Source organism: Motacilla alba, chromosome 6, assembly GCF_015832195.1.
Source record: "Motacilla alba alba isolate MOTALB_02 chromosome 6, Motacilla_alba_V1.0_pri, whole genome shotgun sequence".
NCBI classification, from domain to species: Eukaryota; Metazoa; Chordata; class Aves; order Passeriformes; family Motacillidae; genus Motacilla; species Motacilla alba.
The window spans coordinates 19,575,968-19,597,757 of NC_052021.1; the positions used below are offsets into that span (position 1 = coordinate 19,575,968).

At 35.3% G+C, this 21,790-nt stretch overlaps 1 protein-coding gene across 5 annotated transcripts in view; it reads left to right on the forward strand.

The window, feature by feature from the left end:
• The window catches only part of PCGF5 (polycomb group ring finger 5), a 66,495-nt gene extending 45,876 nt beyond the window's left edge, over positions 1–20,619 (forward strand). For 4 of the 5 annotated variants that reach the window (XM_038139977.1, XM_038139978.1, XM_038139979.1 and 1 more), the window contains 7 exons: positions 897–952; positions 1,069–1,128; positions 4,338–4,486; positions 5,599–5,697; positions 6,754–6,843; positions 8,706–8,765; positions 10,955–20,619. In XM_038139977.1, coding sequence (XP_037995905.1) covers positions 897–952; positions 1,069–1,128; positions 4,338–4,486; positions 5,599–5,697; positions 6,754–6,843; positions 8,706–8,765; positions 10,955–11,002 — 562 coding nt within the window. In that variant the 3' untranslated portion in view covers positions 11,003–20,619. The remainder of the gene's footprint in view (positions 1–896; positions 953–1,068; positions 1,129–4,337; positions 4,487–5,598; positions 5,698–6,753; positions 6,844–8,705; positions 8,766–10,954) is intronic. The other variant, XM_038139980.1, reaches the window with a different exon arrangement.
• Positions 20,620–21,790: the final 1,171 nt, after the last annotated feature.

Consider the following 21,790-nt stretch of genomic DNA (forward strand, 5'->3'; position numbering starts at 1 on the left):
AATGGGAGTTTCTGTTGACAAGAGAGAACATAGAGGGCAAAGGAGGGGAAGGAAAAGGAAACAGAATGAAAGCCAGAGGAAACTGAAGGATGAGACCAGGAGAGGAAGTAGATCTAGAAAGCAGATGATAAACTAAATGGATAGAAGAGTTGGTTAAATTCAGAGAAAAGTAAAGAAAAGTATTTTAGCTTCAGCAACAGGAGTAACTGCAGTGTGTACACTGGAAGGGACTGTAATAACTAGTTTTGGCACTAATATCAAAGGACATGCCTGTGCTGTGTGCTCTCTTCTGGTGTACAACACATGGCAGATTTAAATAGTTCAAATTAACTGTGCTGGGTACTGAGAACTGTAAAGTCAGAGCAGCATGGATGCACTGTGGTCATCTCTATCCTGCCAAGACTGCTTTGCCTGTGGTGTGGTAAGTAGGGAAGAGTCTGTTCCATTTTTTGTAACAGGCTTATTACCAAAGCACTTCAACACTTAGTATGATAATGGAGTTTATCATTTTCATGCTTACTACTCATGAGCTGGACCTTAAAATTGGATACTACTTTACCAGTCTGTTCCTTCTAGTAACACTACTGTTTGCATGTAATACAAATTCAGAAATAAAAATTTTAGAGTAAAATGTTTTTATCTTTTGCTTCATTCTTATCTTTATACGTTAAAAAAAGTAATTCCTTTGTTATTTCTATAATAAATCCATTTAGGAGATGGTTGAGATAAGCTTTAATGCATGTTGTCTCTCAAACTAAAATCAGTTGGCTTTGACAGGATTCATTACTTACCAGAAAATGAAACTCATAATTCAAAAGCTTTTGTTATTTAAATACTAAAAATACTTAAAATGCTAGTATCCATTTAATATGAAATGTATTTTTTCCCTCTGAAAGGCTGGATAACACCTTAGAGGAAATTATATTTAAGTTGGTGCCTGGACTTCGCGAACGTAAGTTTCTCTGGTTTTGGGAACTGTTTGGGTTGGTGGGAAGAATATGGCTCTTTCTAATTATATACCTGGTATTGATTTAAAAATTCACATTACTGTTCTTTGATGTTAACTAGAGGAACTGCAGCGAGAGATTGAATTTTGGAAGAAAAACAAACCTCAAGAAAATGGACAAGGTGATGATTTTTTCCCTCTCTCCTCTGTGTGTTAAATAACACTGCTTATTAAGACCGGTTTCTTCACTGACACAAGTACATTTTGTTCTTCCTGAATTCAAAGATACTACAGAAACTTGTAGTGAATGCATGCAGATGTATGGGCCTTCACATACTACTGCTTATCTATCAACCAGTTGGTTAACAAACTCTAGCTGTTTTGCCATTATTTTTATTTGCATTAACCTCGGCTCTCACTTGCAACACTCTCACGATTGTCCAGCTGAATTCTTAATTTTCTTAATAGAGCAAGACAGAATTTTTACAGAGTTTTTACAAATTACTTTCTGTTACCAAATTTCACCATCTGTTAAGTAGGAGGTTGTCAAGAATTAGTTATGACAAGCAGTAAAACAGTTTTCCACACGTGCTAAATAATTGTTTTCTATAGATCCCACAATGCTTTTTTGTTTCTTTCTTTCTTTTTGGTAGGGTTTTTTGGTTTGTTTTTGGGTTTTGTTTTGTTTCAATTTGGTAGTTGACCCATGAACTTTGAAACTCAGTACTGAGGTGCTAAGCGAGGACTAAATCCAGCTGGTTTTATGCCCCTTTAATTTGATATGAAGTTTTTAATGCCATAGCCTATTTGCTTTGATTTGATTTGAGCTTTTGAAAGACTGCTAAGTTAAAAAATAGCTATTTTCAGTAAAGGGTAACTGTCAAGTAAACATCTTATAATATTCTTCTGCATTCATTTCTTTATAATGTCTTCTTTTCAACTTTGTAACATTTAATTTTCTTTCTTACACGTTTTGTTGATTTGCATTTGGCGTCCATTGTGAGGGACAGTGTTATTTTTCTCTATTATATAAATAAATTATGAAGTGCAGAACAGTTTAGATGAAATTATATTAGTTTGCTACAGTATACCATGTAGTTTATACCTGTTCAGTTTTAAAAAAACTTAGAAAATATTTTTGTGAGATAGAGACATTTCTTGACTGTTTAGAAAATGGTCTTCTGCTACATGCATAGAAAGAATCAACAGGTAATTTGTAAATTTATAGAATTTGACTTGCTTTTGACCAATTTACTCTTCTGGTTCTTACCTTCCTCTCCTAATTTAATGATAAACCCAATGGAGATGAGTTAGTAAATGTAGCGAGAGCTTGGATTGGTTTTTTTTTGTGAATGAGAGGAAGGCTCTAACTCTCAAATTAGAATTCTGACTAGCCACAGATGTATCCAACTCCGTTAGAGACTGTAGCCTGGGGCTATGGAACTTTGTCTCTGCGAAGTATTTGATAGTCCTGACAACTCATTGATACAAATTATGAGCACTTAAGCTATTTTCTGCTACTAAAAACATTTTACAATCTTGCCTGGGAAGAAATCATTTGCTGTGGATAATTTCATTGAGAAGAGACTGTTTCAGTCGTCAATACCATGCCCTGCAATCAGATTGTCACTGTAGTTTAAGAATCTGTCAGTTATATCCTGTGCCACAGGTTGCAGCACAGTTCCTAACCTAAGCATCTAAGAGCTGTTAAAAATTCCCAGGACTTAAAAGTTTCACATATCAGAAGGCAAAAACCCCAAAGAATAAAGCATATCTCAGCCATTGGTGACTCCTGTAGGAGAGTGGTTACCAAAAAGAATTGATGAATGATTAAATACTATGGTACAGAGAAAAAATAGTCATTGGTACTCTCCAGCCTGAAGTGAACAAATGCTTGTGACAGGTGGACTGCACCTGCTTGATTGATAGAGTTTGCTCCCTGGACTTTCAGGAAAAAAAAAAAAATAAAAAAATCTGTGGTTTGATACTGTAAATTCTGCTCATGGAGGATGATAGGAACAAAATATATGTATGATACACATTCACATTCAACTAAATGTCTCAATAGCTAATAGGGACTTGGGGATAAATATTGCATAATTAGTGAATACTTAAAAATTCTGAGAGAGAAAAGTAATGAATATAGCTTAAAACTCATCTTGAATATGTAAACTGAGCAAAGGCAACTAATTACTGTGTCAAGAAACTTGGTCATGGCTTGGTGTTTATTAAACTTTGCATTCCATTTTCTCATCTGAACTCTTCTAAATTCCTTTAGAATCTGGTAAGTGTAGAAAAGCAGCAGAACTTCATCTGAAAGGTTTATAGAAAACATGAAAGCAGATTATTCAATTTAATTGTGCTAATGTTTTATTCCAATAGAGAGCAACCTTTGTTTTAAATCAAAATAAGTAAGTTGGGGATACAGAAAAAACCCCAAATGTATACAATAAGAATATTGTATACTGTATTCTAAATCTGTATTCTTAATCTGTGTTCTAAAACGTACTCCATTTTCTGGTTATTATTTACATACAATGCAGCTTTATCTAGATGTACTTGCTATTCTTAGCATTTGAGTGCTCAACTTTGCTAAACCTTTCTAAACTATACAAGATGGTACTTTTCCAAAGAGTTAGAATTTTAACCAGGAACCAATAGAACATCTTAACAGCAGAGTGAAGGGGGATGACATGTTGTATGTGATTATGTAGTCTGTATAAGCTCTGCTAAAAATACACAGACTTTTCCTCTTTTCTTGTATTATTTTTTCCTTTTTAAAAGGGAGTAAGTAAATCTATGGCTATTTAGTTGTAAAATCCTTCTGGAGAGAAACACCTGGAGTTCTTACAGTGACCTATTTAGATCTGGTCAAAAGTGGATGAAGTCTAAGGTTTAGTTTATCTCATGATTACATTACAGGAACTTTCTTCACTGGATTATTGTAACAGTTAATATGAATTGATTAGCTGTGTTACTTTGATATATAAGTGTTTGGATTAGTCATTCTATTGTTTATTTTAAAACATTATTTTTGTCACTGAACTGCCACACTATACAGTATTACATGTCTGAGTGATTGTGATGCATGCACAGTTGCAAGGTTTTAATTATTGAACATATCAGAAGTAGACAGCCATACCCAATATAGTCCATCAACTAATTATTTTCTCTTCCATAGAAATCTGTTGTTTGCATATTGCATTAAAATTTCAATAGTAAAAATTTGTTTCCAGACATCTTTAAGTTGGTCAGTTTAAGAATACATTGAATTAAAACTGTGTGAAGTTAATGTGAAGAAAAAGTATGGCTCATAAAAATGCCTTATTTCCTTAAATATACGATTCTTAATTACTTTATTCTTAAATAATCTGATCTTCATATTTTACAGATGAAAGTCCAAAAGCTGATAAACCCAAAGTAGATGAGGAGTGTGATGAAAATGAAGAAGATAAAGACTATCACAGGAGTGACCCACAGATTGCCATCTGCCTCGACTGTTTGCGCAACAACGGGCAGTCGGGAGATAATGTCGTCAAAGTGAGTAGCAAACAAGCTGTGCTGTACTTACTGATGACAGAACAGCATCTTATAGGAACCAAATCATTTTATAACCATTAAAAATAAACCTGAATGTAGTGACGTGTTCCCACTTCCACGCTTATTTAGTCCTTCCCTTTGAGGCATTTCAGTGCATTTTTGGGATTTTGTGAAAAGTACAGCTCTATACAGAAAGCCATCTGTGACAGTGAATTTTTTGTTTGTGTGTGGATTATAGTTTTGTAGTCTACAACCTTTATGGTATGTAACTGCATTACAGAACAGAATACAGTACACCACAGAGGTATTTATAAAGCTAGCTGTAGGTGAGCTGCCTCGTGCCTTCAGGATTACTGTCTTAACATGCCAGAATGAACCTGCTTATCAAATATGTGGTGTCCTGAATGACTGGGATCCAGATCTTCTGAGCTGTAAACCTGATTCTGACCCTGTTGTTGTCTGTGGCCTTGGGGAGATCACTTCAGTCTGCAAAATGTGTGGAGTAATACCTGCCAATTGCTGTTTTAAGAATTAGGGATATTTGGTTTCTATTCCTGAAGGGGATTACCTAACATACTGAGTCTAGAAGTCTTTAGAAATCACCTTAGATTTTAACAATGTTTTATTAAATTAAAAACAGAAGAATAAAAGGAAAAATGCATTTAAGAACTTTTCTAATACAACTACTTGTATCTTCTGAGTGTTATGTTATATGTATAACTTTGGAGGTTCTTAACCCTTCTAAGAAATGCAACATTTGTTTGACCCCCAGCGTTACTAACACAAACACACTGATTATTTAGGTTCTTCTGGAGTTTTGATGGGTTTGGTGGTAGCTGGGCTTTGGTTTTTTTCTTTCCTTCCTTCTGTATCTTTTAGAAATACCTTTAGAACCAGAAATGGGTCAAATGAACTTGTTTGTCATCTTTTAAATTTTGAAAACAAGTGAACAAAACTGAACCTATGGTGTCATTATGAATTAGAAGAGAATAGAGTAAAATTGGTTACTGGTTGAAAAAAATTATCAGTTACAGGTGTTCTTGCACTAAAGATTGCTCACATTTTCCAGAATTTCTAACATGTTTTTTTCTGATTTGTTGCTGTTGCTTTAGGGCTTAATGAAGAAATTTATCCGCTGTTCTACTCGAGTGACCGTGGGAACTATCAAAAAGTTTCTCAGCTTAAAATTAAAACTTCCAAGTTCCTACGAGGTACATTTGAAAGAAAGATGTTTGTATTTTTATTTCCCTGCAACATAATATATTTCTGTGAAGTTTAATCATGTTTGAACCTGCTTTGCCTCTTTCTAGGGATACAGGAATTTAGACTGAAGCACAGACTATTTTTCAGCCTGTTCTTGTACAGGAGCCAAAGGCTCCATGCAGGGCAGGCAGACTGTCTTTAGCACCAGCAGCAGCCTCCCAGCTTTGGTCAGGACTAGTGCTGAGTTAGGTTTGGTGCACAGATTGTAACTATACACAGAAGTTTGTCTCGGTATCATGACATGCTGACCAGCCTTTTTGGTGTCATTTGGTTTTTAATCTATCTGGTACCTAAATGGCTTGTGTTACAAAGAATCTGCTTACTTCAAAATTTTGACCTTTTTTTTTTGTTTAAAACCCAGAAAACATTATAGCTCTAATAATGAAAATACTGTCAAACATTTGCAGTGGCAGGCAGCAGTAAGATGCTGTAATACAGTTTTAAGTAGACATTTTTCACACTGTGATCATTGTTTTTCCCTGTATTTTGCTTTCAGTTGAGGAATGTGTGTATACTTTGAAGTGCATTTTTATTGTAATTTATACTTATTTTTAAACTAATTTTTAAAAGTTTCTTTACGATCTGTTTTTTAAATGAAAATTACTGTAATTCTGGTTTATATCTTTGGGTTTGAAAGAGCACTGGCATAGCAAGGTGGCCTTCAAAATACAGCATAAGGCTTTCTCTTCAAACGGATACTGTGTAGTGTAGCTAAATATAGGGAATGTTTGTCTACTGGTGATTTCATACCTCAGTAGCAGACTTCCTTCTGTCCACACTTCAAATAAAAACACAAAAGTGAAAAAATACCAGCTGAATACCAGGGTAAAAAATAACATATTGTCAGCATGCTGTATTCATCCAGGTTTGATATACGTGTCTGATGGAATTGTTGTATAATGATAGGAGTGGAAGGATTAACTCTGGAGATGCACTTAGCAGTTCATTTAGACATTAAAATTTTGCATTCCTTTGTCTTATTGTTTGTTCTGTTGTATTTTAAGCTGGATGTACTATGCAACGGAGAAATCATGGGGAAGGATCATACTATGGAATTCATCTATATGACAAGATGGAGACTAAGAGGCGAAAACGTAAATGCTGTTACATTATTGATAAATGATGTTTTGGTATATTTATTATAGAGACTATACATGCTTTCACATCTTAGGCCCAAATATAATCTATGACCCTTCAAAAAACCTCTAATTGAAAATGCCTTCTGCATGTTTTCTTAATCTCTTATGTAAAACCCTATGGGTGAAACCCTTCAGCACATATATTGTGTAGATTCTGAAACTTCAAAATACCAGACGTATGATGTGTACATGCAAGTTCTGATCAGAGTTTTAAGTCAAGTAACTGAAAACCCAAGCCCTTGCTCTTTTACAGCAAATTTGCTTTGGGTGATCTTTTGAGTTATAATAGTTGGGGAATCTTCATCCAATAGTTCTTCAGTAAGAGCCCGTTTTATTCAGTCAATAAACTGAAAGTGACACTGAAAAATTACTAGTGAAATCTAATTGTTTTATCACTGTTTCTGTTAATACTACATCCGTTCTTTTTGGATATGCTGTATAACAATAACATTCAGATAACAGCCAGATGGGTTTTCCTTGCTGCATGTGTATATTTCAGAATTGCAGTATTTAACTTTTTAAAAGACTTCTTTTCAGAAATGATATTTAGTTTGGTTTACTATTACCTTGTATATTTTTTTTTATTAGGAGTCGTATCCCCTTTTCTTCTCTTTCTTTTATGCATTTGTTTGTGTGTGCCTGTTGATTGGTCTTCACTCTTTATTGCTTTGTCATACATGCAGGTTTGTCTGTCATTACTAATGGAGGCTAAATTGGTGTGCAGCTAAGGTTAAGCATTTAACATACCTTAATGTACTGATCTGAAGAAAATTCCAAACTTCTTCTATTCTGTTTTTGATTTAAGCTTCCTAGTGCTTAGAATAATAAGTGCTGGGGCACAGACAGAGAAGACAGAGGATTAACACACTGTAGAGTTAACAATTCACAAGTCTCCTAAAGTTTTACCTTAATCTGAAGCTGGAGGGGGAAGGATAGATTTTGATAGGAATTAGGGAGGTCAATGTATATAATAGGCAAGTATTTGATAAATTTGAAAGTGATATTGCACTGAAATTTGGTGATTGCTGAAACCCCCAAGAGAGCTTTAACTAGAATTTTTTCCAATACTGCCTTGAAACCAGTGGACGTCTGTTTGGTTTGCCATCTTGTATTTTGTTAGCATTGACTGTCCTATAGGAAGTGTTGAGGCAACAATTTCAGTTCTAATGGAATTTTTTCATGGCATTTTGTCCTGCAGCCCTTGCCTACTGCATGAAATTGGAGGCAACAGTAACTATGATCTTGCTAACAAAAAATTGCACTAAAAATTTTTAGAAATCTTAGAACTATAGTTTTTAACATGTAGTGAATGCAAGAGTTCACAACTCCTGGTTTAAGTTTTAAGTGTATTTATATATACACACAGCATAGCCAGTTATGTGTTCATCTTCTATTTCATGTAGTTTCAAATCACTCCCCTGAAGTCAAAGATTATTAAAACCTCTAAAAATTTCATTTTGCTGGTAATAAATCCAGTAATATCTAGGCTTCTGTGATTTTGTTTTCCTCAATGAAGTTGCAATGGCAATTAATTAACAATCTCTTTTTTCTGAATGAAGATCAAGTGAATCCATTATCTTTGTCTTTGGTACTATTGGCCATGAACTTTTACTGCATAGCTGTGGACCTTACATGAGATAGACAAGAGAAGGGAAAAATACCCATTTATTCGTTAAACAAGTCTTTCCTGTTTTAAAATAAGTAAATTGATTGTAACCTTTACATTTAAATTTTTTTTAAAAAAATCAGTAAATGGTAAATGTGTATGTCCAGCTGTGGATGCCTCTTATCTGATCAGAAAATCATCTCCTTCGCAGTTTCGGTGTCAGAACTGCTCATCTTCGCAAGTCTGCTCACAGGATGGCACTTTCTATCAGGTAAGAGGCACTCACGACTGTACATACTACAGTCCTTAAGGTCCTGTCAGCACCTCCATTGTAATTCAGCTTGTGGAGTTTTTATAACTCCTCACTGCAAAATGCTAAAACTCTGTGAGCGAGGTCCGAGCATTCTCATTCCTGCAGCACAAACTTTATTCAAAGGATTTAGGAGATTGTCTTACTTTGCCTTAGGCCAGTTTTGGTTTGTGACTTTTTGAGAGATATCATTCTATAGGTTGATATCCATATCAGCCTCAAAGGATTATCTACCTCTTCCTATCTCTAACTAAGCAGTATTGGGCGCTCACTGGGCAAAGGATCAAAAATGAAGAGGGTGAATTAAGAGACTACACTGGTTTCATCTCTTTGTGGGAATTCACATGTCTTTTTTTGCTCCTTGATGGAGTAAAAAAATGTTAGATGTTTCTAAGCTCTGTTTCTTTCACATTTTTAAAATTAGAAATGGAGTAATCTCTAGAAGCAAAACCTCCAGAACCTGCAAACTGAAGCTGATTTCTAAGTTTCAGTGACCAATCTGGTTCCCACTATTTGAAACCGTATTTCAGTTTCCTCACTGAGAATTTTGATTTGAACTGATTTCTAAAAGTTACTTTGCAACTTTGGAATACTATTTTTGTCTTGAGTAAAAAATTAGAGCTAGTGGTAGAAGGTCAGTCCCCACTAGTGATGGAAGTGAACTACTGCACTCATGCATCCTTCAATAATTAGAATTGTCCCAGCATAGTGCATTTGATATGTACAGTTTTGTGATTTTGTTTGCTAAAACACTGAGCCTCACTGGTTACTTGGCAATTTCAGTGTGGTGATTGCTCTGTCTCTGCCTGTGTGCACTTCCAATTAGATCTGCACACTTTTAGAGACAATTTATATACTCAAAGTCAAAATGTGAAACAGTATTTAAATGAAATGGTAGCCATGTCCTGTGCAAAGAAAAAATTAATCAGAGACCAAGTAATTTATGATACCAGATACGTGTTTGTTAGTTGCACATGCAGACTACACATGGTGCTTCCTGTCTTCTCTCCTAAATACTCCTGGTACTGTTGGTACCTCTGGGTTTACCTTGTGATTTCTCTGAACTCCAGTTTGTAAATCCCCTGCAAGTGTGATCACATTTATTTCTGGTGATATTTCATTACCATGGCATGGAAAGTTTATTAACCCTGTATGTCTCTGAAGCTATGTCTTTGTTTCTTGATCTCTGTTGCATTTAAAGGATGAAACAAAATGTTTCTGGTTTTAATGATAGCTTCTATAATAATTCTCTAGCTTCTATAATAATTCTCTGTATTTACAAATTTGGAAGTTAAAAAACGTACATTAGCTTTGTTTCTCTGTTGTGTGGTGGAGAGGTATTTAAAGCCATACAGCTGCAGAGACAATGAGATTTGCCAAGGTTTTATGCTATAAAAATATCCAGTATGCTAATGAAGTTAAGAGGAAAACTTGAGACAAATGAAATGCTGACAGACTGAAAAATAAGAGGTTTGAGCAACAAGCAACAAGTGCTCAGATATTCTACAGCCTTTTTGGGAAACCCATCCATTCTTCCCTTCCATTCCACAAGTTCTATCCAGTTTGGGGACCCAAGAAGCTGATTTGCTTTTTTTTGTTTGGTTTGCTGGTTTTTTTCAGTAGGAATCAATAAAAACTTATAACTAGATCTGATGTTAAGGAGTTTGGATTTGTGGAGGAGGTCGTCTCTCAGAAAACCAGCTGACAGCAATTTGACCTTTTTTATAGTTTAGCTATATGGAACCTCTGTATATAAATTTCCAAGTCCATCACCTGTAAATATACTTTGGCTTAGAAAGTATAAAATGTCAAGATTGCTTTTTATCAAACACAGCAACATAGAAATAAGACTTGTTTGAGCACTCTCAAGTATAAATGTAATAAAACATAAATATTGAAATATATAAAAGCAGATACAGAAACTGCATATCAGTGACAAATAGCTAATAGATTTGAAGTACAGGGATGGATTTAACTGTTGAAATGTATGGAATTATTTCATATAAATCATCATATACATCTGTCTTAGAGATAAGGTCTAGCTATTCTTAAGGTAGTCTTTAATTGCATTTTCTTTGTATTGTTTATGAATCATGTCTTCATGCTTTCTTGTCTGTTTTTGTTGTTGTTTTTCCCTTGCTTGTTTTCAGTCTTACCCTATGGTACTTCAGTATCGACCTAGAATTGACTTCGGTTAGACCAAAGGGCCAGATCCCACTGAGATGAATCCTGCACTATTTGTTTACCCATCGACAGATTGCACAATGAATGGATGTGCCTGGATTGGGGGGACACAGCCAGAATTTCAGCATGCAAATAAGGACATTGTCTTTCCTAAAATTGTCAGTTGCATCTCTGTTGTTTCTATTAGAGCAAGCCAAGTGCCATTCTGCTAATGAAATGTGCATAAGATATTTGTGTATCTTAAGAGTGTGCTGCAAATCATAGCCAAAATCATGAAGTGTACAGTCAAGATTCAAAACCTATGGAATATTTTTGCTTGCGTGTTAGAAAATTTTTCTGGTCCTAATATTGATTACACTAGCAAAATGGCAGAGTGCTCATTCATGTGGTGTTGCAGTTTCACACACTTACTACTTTACTGAATATTGTTGTTTAAATCATAGAGTACTGTAAAAATAACTAAGGATTATACCTTGACGATATTTTGTATAGAAAATATATTTAGAAAAGTGGTGATTAGGCCACTACCTTTTCCTTGATAAGGTTCTCATGGGTCCAGGTATAGCTCACTCATGAGTGTGCAACAGTCCTTTTGCAGTGAATGAAGATTAATTACACTGAACAAGAGATGTAGAACATGATCATTCAAAATAATAATTTTAAATCTTAAAATTGCTAATATTGCTTGAAAGCATTGTAGCCTTTGTGATTGCACTTTCCAATGGTTTCCCTGAAGTTTGGAATTTGGGATACTAGCTATTTTTGGAAAAATGTCTTCTGGTCAGATTACATTTCTTCTAATAAAGCCTCCATAAAATGAAGGTAAAATAATACAAATGTCTATGGAACAACTAAATTCCACTACAAAATTATGACCAATGCAAAATTTTTCATAATTATCACTTTTCATAATTAATATTTCCTTTTAAGATTGAATAGAGGTCTATAATATACTAAAACAAAAAATATATATAGCTTTAATTACATACTGTATCTCTTGTGACTATCTGGAGTTTAGAATTCATTACAGAAATTTTCATTAGTAAAAGTCACATCATAAAACTATTTCCATAAAATTAGAGGTAATGCAATACTGAAGATTAGCAGTCTGACCAAAATAATTGTTCAGGTCATCTTTTTTTCCTAAGACCTGGTAGTGCTGGATAAAAAGTGATTGTTGCCTTAGGTATGACAAGCATAATGGTTCTAGTATGGGATGTTCCTGGGGTTTTTGGTCATGTTGCAGGGAGCATAGCAATGTGTATGTTTCCTGTCTTCTGTTGTCTTTGCTTAAAAGTCAGTTGAGTTTTTCTGATCAGATTCTCTGGAGATACTTATAGTTCAGTCATGTTATGTAATTTCTACTTAGTACATGCCTGCTAGTGTTGTAGATAGCTATTTACTTTCTTTATGCCTTTTGCATACAGCAAAAAGGAACCAAATCAATTTTTCACAAGCTACTGTAGAGTGAACTGATCATTCTTTGATAGACAGAGTGAAAGTTCTTTCTTGGGATCAAATACAAAAGACAGATGTAAGGCTGCAATTCCCCTGTAAGTTTATATTCATGTACAGTAATATGTTCTGTAGGAGAAATAAGCATGTTGTGGATTAGGTCTGGCCCCTTTAATGTTGTTAGGCATTCTAACATTGGTGACTCGAGGAATCCCATGAAGCTGGGTTGAATCCTACCACTCCAAAGCCCATATGACTTGCAGAAATCAAGATGCTGTCAATAGGAGTCTGTTAAGGAGCCCTGCCATTACAGGTCAAGGTTGCACATATTGTGCAACTGCCAGTGGAACTGGGGAAGGAAACTGTCTAGGAAGAAGAGGCTGCCCCTTTCTGCAGTGTGCTGGCCAGCACAGGCACTGCTTTGGCCCGAAGCAGGCAGGGGGGATGTGCTGGCTGCAGGGAGCAGACATCCTACTGCCCACCCAGTCTGTGATGTGCTACTTGACAGAAGGAAGATGCTCCTTGTAGGGAGGGCCCTTCTCTGCAGAGTCTCTAGGGAAAAATAGATTCTTCTTGTATATAGAAGTCCACCTCATGGAGCAGCTTGGAAGAGCAGGGCATGCTTTCTGATTGAAAATCATTCTTCTCTTTAGTATACACAGTTGTTTTGTACAGTAGAAATAGGATATTATTTGTAAATATTTACATGCACATACCAATTACACCTTACAATTTTTATATATTTCATGTGTTTTTATACCAGAATTTTCACTGTAAATTTGCTTGACATAAAACACCTGTTTCAGTTTATCACAAAACTAATGCTAGGATGCTTAAGCATAATTTTTGCTCGGTTCACAGCACAATTTTTTTCTCAACAATTATGTTTGCTGTTTTGAAAAAAATTGAACAAACTTGCTTTAAAAGACAGGAACATGCAAGTTTTATTCCATCCACCTAACAGGACCCTTGGAATAGCACTATTTTGCCTTAGCTTTGGAATGGCAACTAATAGAAGCTTTTTTTGACTGTTTGATAACTTCCTGTATTCATAATTCAGAGAACCATGAATTTTCTCAATCAGAGATGGACATTGGTTTTGATCCCTGGTATTTTCTTGATGCAATTTAAAGCTAGATTACAGAAGGCAAATCTTCATTTGAAGCATGGAAAATACTGACAGATCGGAGCCGGCGTTCCCAGCTGCGAATGGCGGCATTAAATGCATATGAACTAACCACCTACACTTTCTGCATTTCTGCTTTGATGGCATGGTGCCTGAGTGCTGCTATAGTTTAATCATTTTTGTAAAAGTGAAGTGCCAGTGAAATACATATCTTAACTGGGCAGCCTGTGCAACACAGGCACTGCCTTCTTTACGGGAAATTTTCACTCATATAGTACCTATGTGCCATGTCTCTACAGATACACAGATTTAATTCATTTGTGCCAATTAAGAGTATCTGAGCACCATAGGAATATGAGAATGCATGTGCAGATTCCTGTGTGCCAAAGATGGGGTAAAGTGAAATGAGTACCTAGGCATTCCCTTCAGACTGCACCATATGCCACGCTAGAGCTGATGCCTGGATAAAGTCACACTTTCTGAGCATTTCCATGACAAGGTGTCATCACTGCATCCTTGTAAAACATAGGAATATAAAATAAGTGTTGCTGTCACTGTGTTTCTATGACTTTTCCATATTAGCAGTATCTAACTGCAGAGGGACCTAAAAAATTCCGCACTACTACCTAAACTTGCTGTCCCTTATTTAGCACATTTGTTGCTGCTTGGATTTTTTTCCCTAGAAATGAAAAACTCATTAATGAAAATCATAAACAACTTTTTTGAGCATAGCTGGTTGCTGCATTTATCTAGTAACAAGCCATCAGCTAGAATTTAGAAACAAGATCCTGTAATATCTCAAACAATGTGGAATTAGATGATTAATCAAGAAATATATCTTCCATGATGCATTACTACACTCCTGGTAGCTAAGGGCCTGGTCCCATGAAGGAATTTTTTAAATGAAATACCAAAAAAGATTGCTACAATAACTGAACTGACTCATCACTATAGCAGGCATTGTTCATATGAAAGCTTTGGGATTTGGGTCCTAGGAGTCTGCAGTGCAAGAAGTAAATTGTGCATACTCAGCTAGCTTGCAGTTATGCAAAAAAAAAAGTTACACAAGTATTATCTTGACTTTACTGAAAATGTTACACAGAGTGAAGTGCCTGATTACTAATACAGAATACCTTTTAACCCCATTATTTTCATTTGACAGGGTAATATTTGCTTCTGAATTTTATCTATGGTCTTAATATTTTCAGCAAGAATATATCATAAGCATACTGTATTGAGAAGCTTTCATGGGAAAAAAGGATTAAAAGAAATGTGTTCTTTTAGATAGTTTAAATTAAAACCAGCCTATCTCAGTAGAAATTATATTAAAATAAGTACTTTTATGTTGAAAATATTCAGTTTTCTGCATGAGGAACCCATTAATTCTGGATCTTGGTCTTTTTTCTCCGTAGGTTTCAGCAGCTTGACTTGACTTTTCTGCTCTTATCACAAACAGTTCTAGTGTATCTGCAGGAGAAAAGAGACTGATCCCATCCCATTCCATTTAGATATAAGCTAGGCTCTTACTGCAGACGAAATAATGGTCCAGAGTTCCATCTCATCTCTCCCATGAATCACTGGTATAAATGACTTAGTGAGAGAAGTAAACAATTTTTCCTTCTCTGTTGTTTAAAAAAAAATAGGCCATGGCTTAGTCCTTTAATTGAACCAATCACTGAGTTGTATTGTTTGTGGGTTTTTTTACATTTTCATATAACTGCAGACTAGAGGTATTTATTCACTCCCCAGAAAAAAATCATTCTTGAGAGGACTTGCAAAGAACAGCATAGCATCCGGCTCAGCCAGATCCTATGTCTGGTAGAAATACTAGAAAACAGGTAGCTTCAAAACCAGTCTGAAGTCTCAAACTAAATAGATCAGGCCTTGTGTATAGAGGGGCTACATAAAAATACTGGTTAATAGCATTCACTGATCAAACTCACTTCTGTCCTGGAAAAGTGCAAAGGCAATTAGGACTTACATCCTTATCCAAGAGTTTGGTCCAGTTACTTCACCTAATCTGGCAGATTGAAGGCATCTCTTTGCTTCCTACAAAAATGCATCTATCATGCTGCACATTCCCTTCTCATTTTACTTCATACTTTGTTGACTTATTATTTGTCTCAGTTAAAATGTCTAAACAGGCACCCTCTCTCCAGTAATTAATTCTTGGTTCTTACACATCTTTTGGTCATTCCCATACTGCATCCCATTTCCTACCCAAAAGTCAAAACATTAAGGACTTATAAAGGTGAAATTGCACATGAGGTGTCAGCTCACAGGTTTCATTTATCAGGTTGCTCTCATGGATTTCAGCAAAGTTTTCACAGCTCTGCATTTTCAATCCTTTACAGTCAATTTGAGCAAGGTCATGCTTCTATACAAGTTTCATTTAAAAACACTTCTATGAGGAGGGATTGTAGCCTATTGGAATGTGTTCCAGAATGAGTTCCAAAACATGAGGGGATTGATTCACCTGAAGGAAATGTGCAAACTTCCAACTGCACATTTACCTCTAATTTTGTTATATAGGGTTGTCTGACCTTCAGACCTCAGCTGAAACATCCCTTGCAGGAATGTCCTTCAAAAGATGATCTTGCAATGTTTAATTTATTTTTTTTTCATAAAGAGATCTACCTATTGATCTTCTTTTCTACCTTCTGTCTGCACTGTCTGTAGGTCAGATTAAAACCTTAGGTTCCAGAATAGGAAATAATTAATTAATGTATTCCCAACAGATCCTTCCATCCAAGGTATGTGCCATAGGTCTTTTGCATTCAGGTAGCTTTCCACTACAGCTGAGTAAGGATGTTGTTTCATTCTCTAGAAAGCAATTTAGATCTCTGTGGTCCTGGAGTGGGGCAGTGAAGCAGAGGAGCTCTGTACACGGGTAGAGATGTCCAGACTATCTTTTGTACTTGCAGAAGGATACAAAGTTCAGTAAGCTCAGGATGGAGGAGAAATGTCTGTAAGTGGTAGTTTTTGCTGTTACATTAATTTTAACCAAAGATAGGCATTGGTTTGACTTTGCTTGCTTTTCTGAACCATAGGTCCTTTTCTTTGAAGTAACTTCTACGTGTGTTTTTAGGACATGCTTCTAACATGGCTGACAGTTGTCAGGATGAGGTGGACAGAAGTAGCTACTGTGCATTTTCCTTTTCCTCCTGACAGTCAGTGGAAAGCAAAGAATTGAGAGAAGGTTATTCTACAATATACAAAATGGCTGCATAGTAAAATGGTTTTGCTGCTAGTTAACATACTGAGGGTTTTATTAATGAAGTTGTAATGAAGATGGTTATTGTCAAAGTGCAAGGCACATATTTTATATTGGTATTCTACTCTTAAAATTCAGTTTTGTATCATATTGAGTATGGTAGATATTGTTCCTGTTATCTCCTGAATTTTGTTGTGGTAAAATGAAACATGCTCCATTTTTACTGAAAAATATCACATACTTATTGATTTAAAATTAGTCTTTGTTGTCAGATGCTTAGTTTGTTCTTAAAAACTAGGGTTTTTTAAAAATAAACTATTTTTATGGATAATCTGATTGCCTAATAGTTTTAAGGGACCTATTTAATACCAAAGGTAATGCCACCCAGAAATGAACTTGGAATATGACATTGACACTTTCCTGGAGTGCCTGAATGATCAAGAGGTACCTGGAGTCAGTCAAGCAGAACTGAAGCAGTGATAGTTGTCTGTGTCACCAAGCTGAAGGGTCAGGCACACCTAGCAGTTTCCAAAACAAATTAGAAAAGGAAAGAAACAACAGGAATAGCATTGAGGTTTAAGTCAACAGACATAGAGTAGCTCTGCGTCCTAGCTCATGTTCCTGAAGAAAAGCACAAAGGCTTGCATTTACTGATGTGTCTGCTATACCTGGCCTGTGAACTAACAAAAAACTCAGTGTGCTGTCAATCCTGTAAACCTTCCAAAGCACAAAATAGTCACCAAGCTACTTTTGGGGTTTCTAGTTGTAGTTCAGTGATATTTTGGAGGGTGGAAAGGACAGATTTGGAGGATAATGAGAAGATATTAAGTATGTTTTACAGATTTTTATAGCTATTTTTTTAGCAAATGGCATTGCTGTCCTTGATGTGAGACCATTGATTAGTAAGAAGTGATTATTTTACTTGTGAAGTATAAAAACAGAGAGAATAAAAAAATCCAAATTGTCTTGATTTCCCTTTCCAGGATAGTGGCTAGCTAAACTGGAAAGTAATAGGTCAATATAATTATTTAGCTGGCTGAAAGATTTCATTCTAATACTTAATGATCTTATTTTTTTTCTCAAATAGAAGCTTCTTAGCACAAACATGAAGCAATGCATCATTTTTTCCCTTATTGCAGACTTAACTATTGAAAGGAAAGTATTTTGCATTTTTTTTAAATTAATGCAAAGCCTGAATTGTTGGATGTTCCAGGCTACTGAATAGATGATATAGAGTTACTCTCAATGGATTTTTTGGGGGTGGGGGCCTAAGTGTCCTTATACAAGCTGTGATCCAAGTTAAAAGAAAGGAGCCTATGGTGAGCAGTAATAATGTTCTAATGCTTCCTTGCATTTGATCAGTAGTTACCAGTTTTCAACAAAGCAGCCCTCACAGTACTTAGGAGCTCATAGAACATATTGTGATCTTACGTTGCTAATTTGTTTTAAAATATAAAATGTTTTAAGCTTTTTGTCAAAAGTGATAACATCCTATTACAAATAAACCTTTTTGTGGTTGTAAAATTTAGCTTATAAATCATTCAAATTGAAGTGAAAAAAAACACAGGTCATTGTTAATGACAGTCTATCCTACTCTTACGAATATATGTATTTTTGTAAAGGAAAAGCACTTGTAGATATTTAATCAGTCCAATATCTATCTATGTTAATGTTTTGGAAAAAAAAAAAAAGAAAACAAAATGCTGCTTAGAGAATCACTTACATATTTTTTATTTTTTGTGCTCAAATGCAATTTCTGTTGATTTATGGAATGTTTATTCTGTGTGAAGCTGTATAGTTAGTACAGCTGGGCTAAATGCATTTCTCACCTTAATCAATTGTATCTGACTATGATCATATTGTGTCCAATCAGAAAGCAATTGCAAAACACAGGCTTGTGGTGCTGTTTGTCATCTTTGATATTAGCTTCATCCTGCCTTATAACTTTTCTACTTCATAATAAGTATAAAAAATGCTAACCATTTTTTTGTGGTGCGTGTGTTTCAATCGACATTTCAGGGTATATCTGGTTGTTTAGTTGAATCTTACTATGTTACTAACATTTTTATAAGATGACAGAATTTTACATGCAGTATTTAATAAACAGTCCCCTGGATGAAAAAGTATGCAAGATTAGTCAAGTTTAATACTTACCTTCCTTCAAAGGAAACTACTGCTGGGTACATGCATGGAATGTGAGTGCATCACTAAAGATTCTGAGAATTTGGGCTAATACTATTTTTTAAATTCAGAATAATTCACTTCTTGTAATATTTTGCAGCTATTTGAAACCTCACTTTCAACTGTGTTTTGATTCATTATAATGCATTAGCACAGTTTCAGGGAAGAAAAAGTACAGTAAAAAATTTTATTAAAGTATAGCAAAGAGTGGCAACCATGTTTGTTTATTGGATTGGATTGTACATATTAGTGTACAATCCAAAATTTCTGTACTTACTCCAGTGGGATTTTACAGGGATCTACTTCATGGGTCTGATGCTCAGTTAAGTTCTTCAGCTTGACCTCAGTGGAGTGACTTTCTATAATTATCCTTGTAGCTGAGACTTGAAATGAGCCAGGCTTCCCACTTCCTCACTTAATTTCCTTTCATGGGTGACTAATATTGTTTAAATTTACTCTTATTATATTAACCTTCTCATAAGTAAGTTTTGCAATAATGAGTGTGTACACTAGCAGTAGAATTCATTGGTAGGAACTCAACTGAGTAAATACTTGTGTCCTTGAGAAACCAGAGGAGAATTTGACTCAGATTATAAACATTTGAAATGGCATTCTCTCATTTATGTTCATGCTTTGCAAAGATCTGCAGTTGATCAGGATTTGGTATGTTTTATTACCTTGCCCACTTTTATAATTATTGTTAAGAGCTAATTTCTGTAGTAATTCATTAGGGTCAACATCTCAGGGTCCACAAAGTAGCAGTTTAAAATCCATTTGATCTGAGTGCAATACCAGTACTGCAGGCTTGTATCTTTTGAAGAACCAAATATGTTGTGTTTTGAAGTACTTTTAAAAAGCACTGTAAATTTCACCCAGTTCTACCAAAGGAATGTGGTGAGTTTTTTAATCTGAGTGTGGCCCTAGAAAAAGTGAGACACTTGTAACTGAGTCAGCACTAGTGATGAGTTTTCCATTGAGGGACAGGAAGTGCTGGTACTTGGGGTTTTTTGGCAAAACCTCGTGGTCGTGCCTCTTGATGTAGAGTGAAGCCTGTTCAATTCTGCATCAACATTTGTAAGCAAGATTTATTTTGAAACAACAGCTCATGCAAAGCCTGTGAAAGGGCCTCTAGAACTTGTGTATAAATGTGTCAGATATGTAATGATATTTCTGATAGTTAACTACCTGTATGGCTCAGTACTGGTGATGTTAAATTGTGTGTTCCATGCTAATGTCAAGAAGGTTTACAGCACCTTTATAATGGTTGATAACAAATGACAATTTGGCCTGACCTGTATGCTGCAAGATGCCTCTAGCCCAGTTGGATTAATTTTTATGAAAAATCTAGATGAGCAAGAAGTATAATCTGCTTACTAGCACTGAATTGCTCCTTTCTCAAAGCAATAAATATATTCATGTTGTAACATCTGTGGTGCAGCCTACAATACGAGTTGTTTTGTTGCATTGTTTCTATATAATTTATTTTGTGCAATAAAAAAATCTCTGGTTTTATCTGACTTCTTTCTAGTTTTTAATAATATTTGAATTAAAACATTTGCTAGCTTTACATCTTAATCATACAAGCATACTGTCAACTCACAGGAGTGTAAGTAGAAAACAGAATGCAGTAATATTATTCATTATAAAAAAAAAAACAGAAGGTTTTTTCATGGCCTGATTTCATTCTAGTTAATGTCATAGAGTGCTACCATTCATTTTCATGGATGCAGAGTTCTGCCTAACATTAAAGTTGTCTGGAATTGGGACCCCATTTGTAAAATATAACCAGGTGGGTTACAGTGTGACTGTGTGCTTGAGGCTTTAAAAAAAAAAAAAAAAAAAGAAAAGAAAGAAAAAAAAACAACAAAAGCAATCCCATAGAGATTCTGCAACTTTTTCTTAACCTAATTTCACTGCTTTTTATTCTCTCCCTTTTTGATGTTTTTCTGAGTTAATATGGTGTCAGTAGTAGTTATTATTCTGTGCACTTACCTTTATTATGTCATTGAGTTGTTTTAACTCTGAGGTAGTGGAAAATAAACGTGCACGCAAATTGGAGGATACAGGATATCCGTACATGTGAGCCCTTGGTAAGTAGCATTATTCACACTATGTACAGAATTACTGCAAAGAAAGACAATGGAGGGAGCCCTGTTATTCAAGAGAACTTATACCTTTTGTCTGAGATGCCCCTACGAAACCTGCAATACCACCACATGAGCTCTGAGATGTGGCTCAGATTTGGAAATAATAGAAAGGATTGCTGATTGAACTAAAATGATCTGAGACAAAGTACATTCTGTATCTTGTAAAATCCTTCTGCATGTTAGCAGGAAAAAAACAATGGCTTGTGAGCACAAAATGTGAAATGCAGCGCATAGCAATACATGCATATGATTGAATAGGATTTGTTAGTTACATTGCAATTGGCTGTTACCAGGCTGAGAGCAGCTGTGGCACCACTGGCTGCTCTGTAGCCGGTGCAGATGCAGCCGTGCAGCCTCAGTGGCTTTCTTTGGACCTTTTTCACATGGGATATTTGACCTCCAGACTTGTCAAAAGTCACAAACTAATACTTTCCCTTCTCCTAAAAGTGTTCCTGAGACCTAAAGTCACTCAGTGAAAAAACCCCAAACTTTACAAAATGCTTGTACATAAAGTCATTCGATTATTTATTAAACAGAAATTGAATTGTATGTAAGTGCAAAATTCTGCTCCTAAATAGGGAACTTTTCCTCAAGCAAGATATCCATTTAAAATGTAGTGATTAAATTATTCTAAATAATTAGTTTGTTTCAGGTAGCTAAAAAGAGAACCATTGTGGGG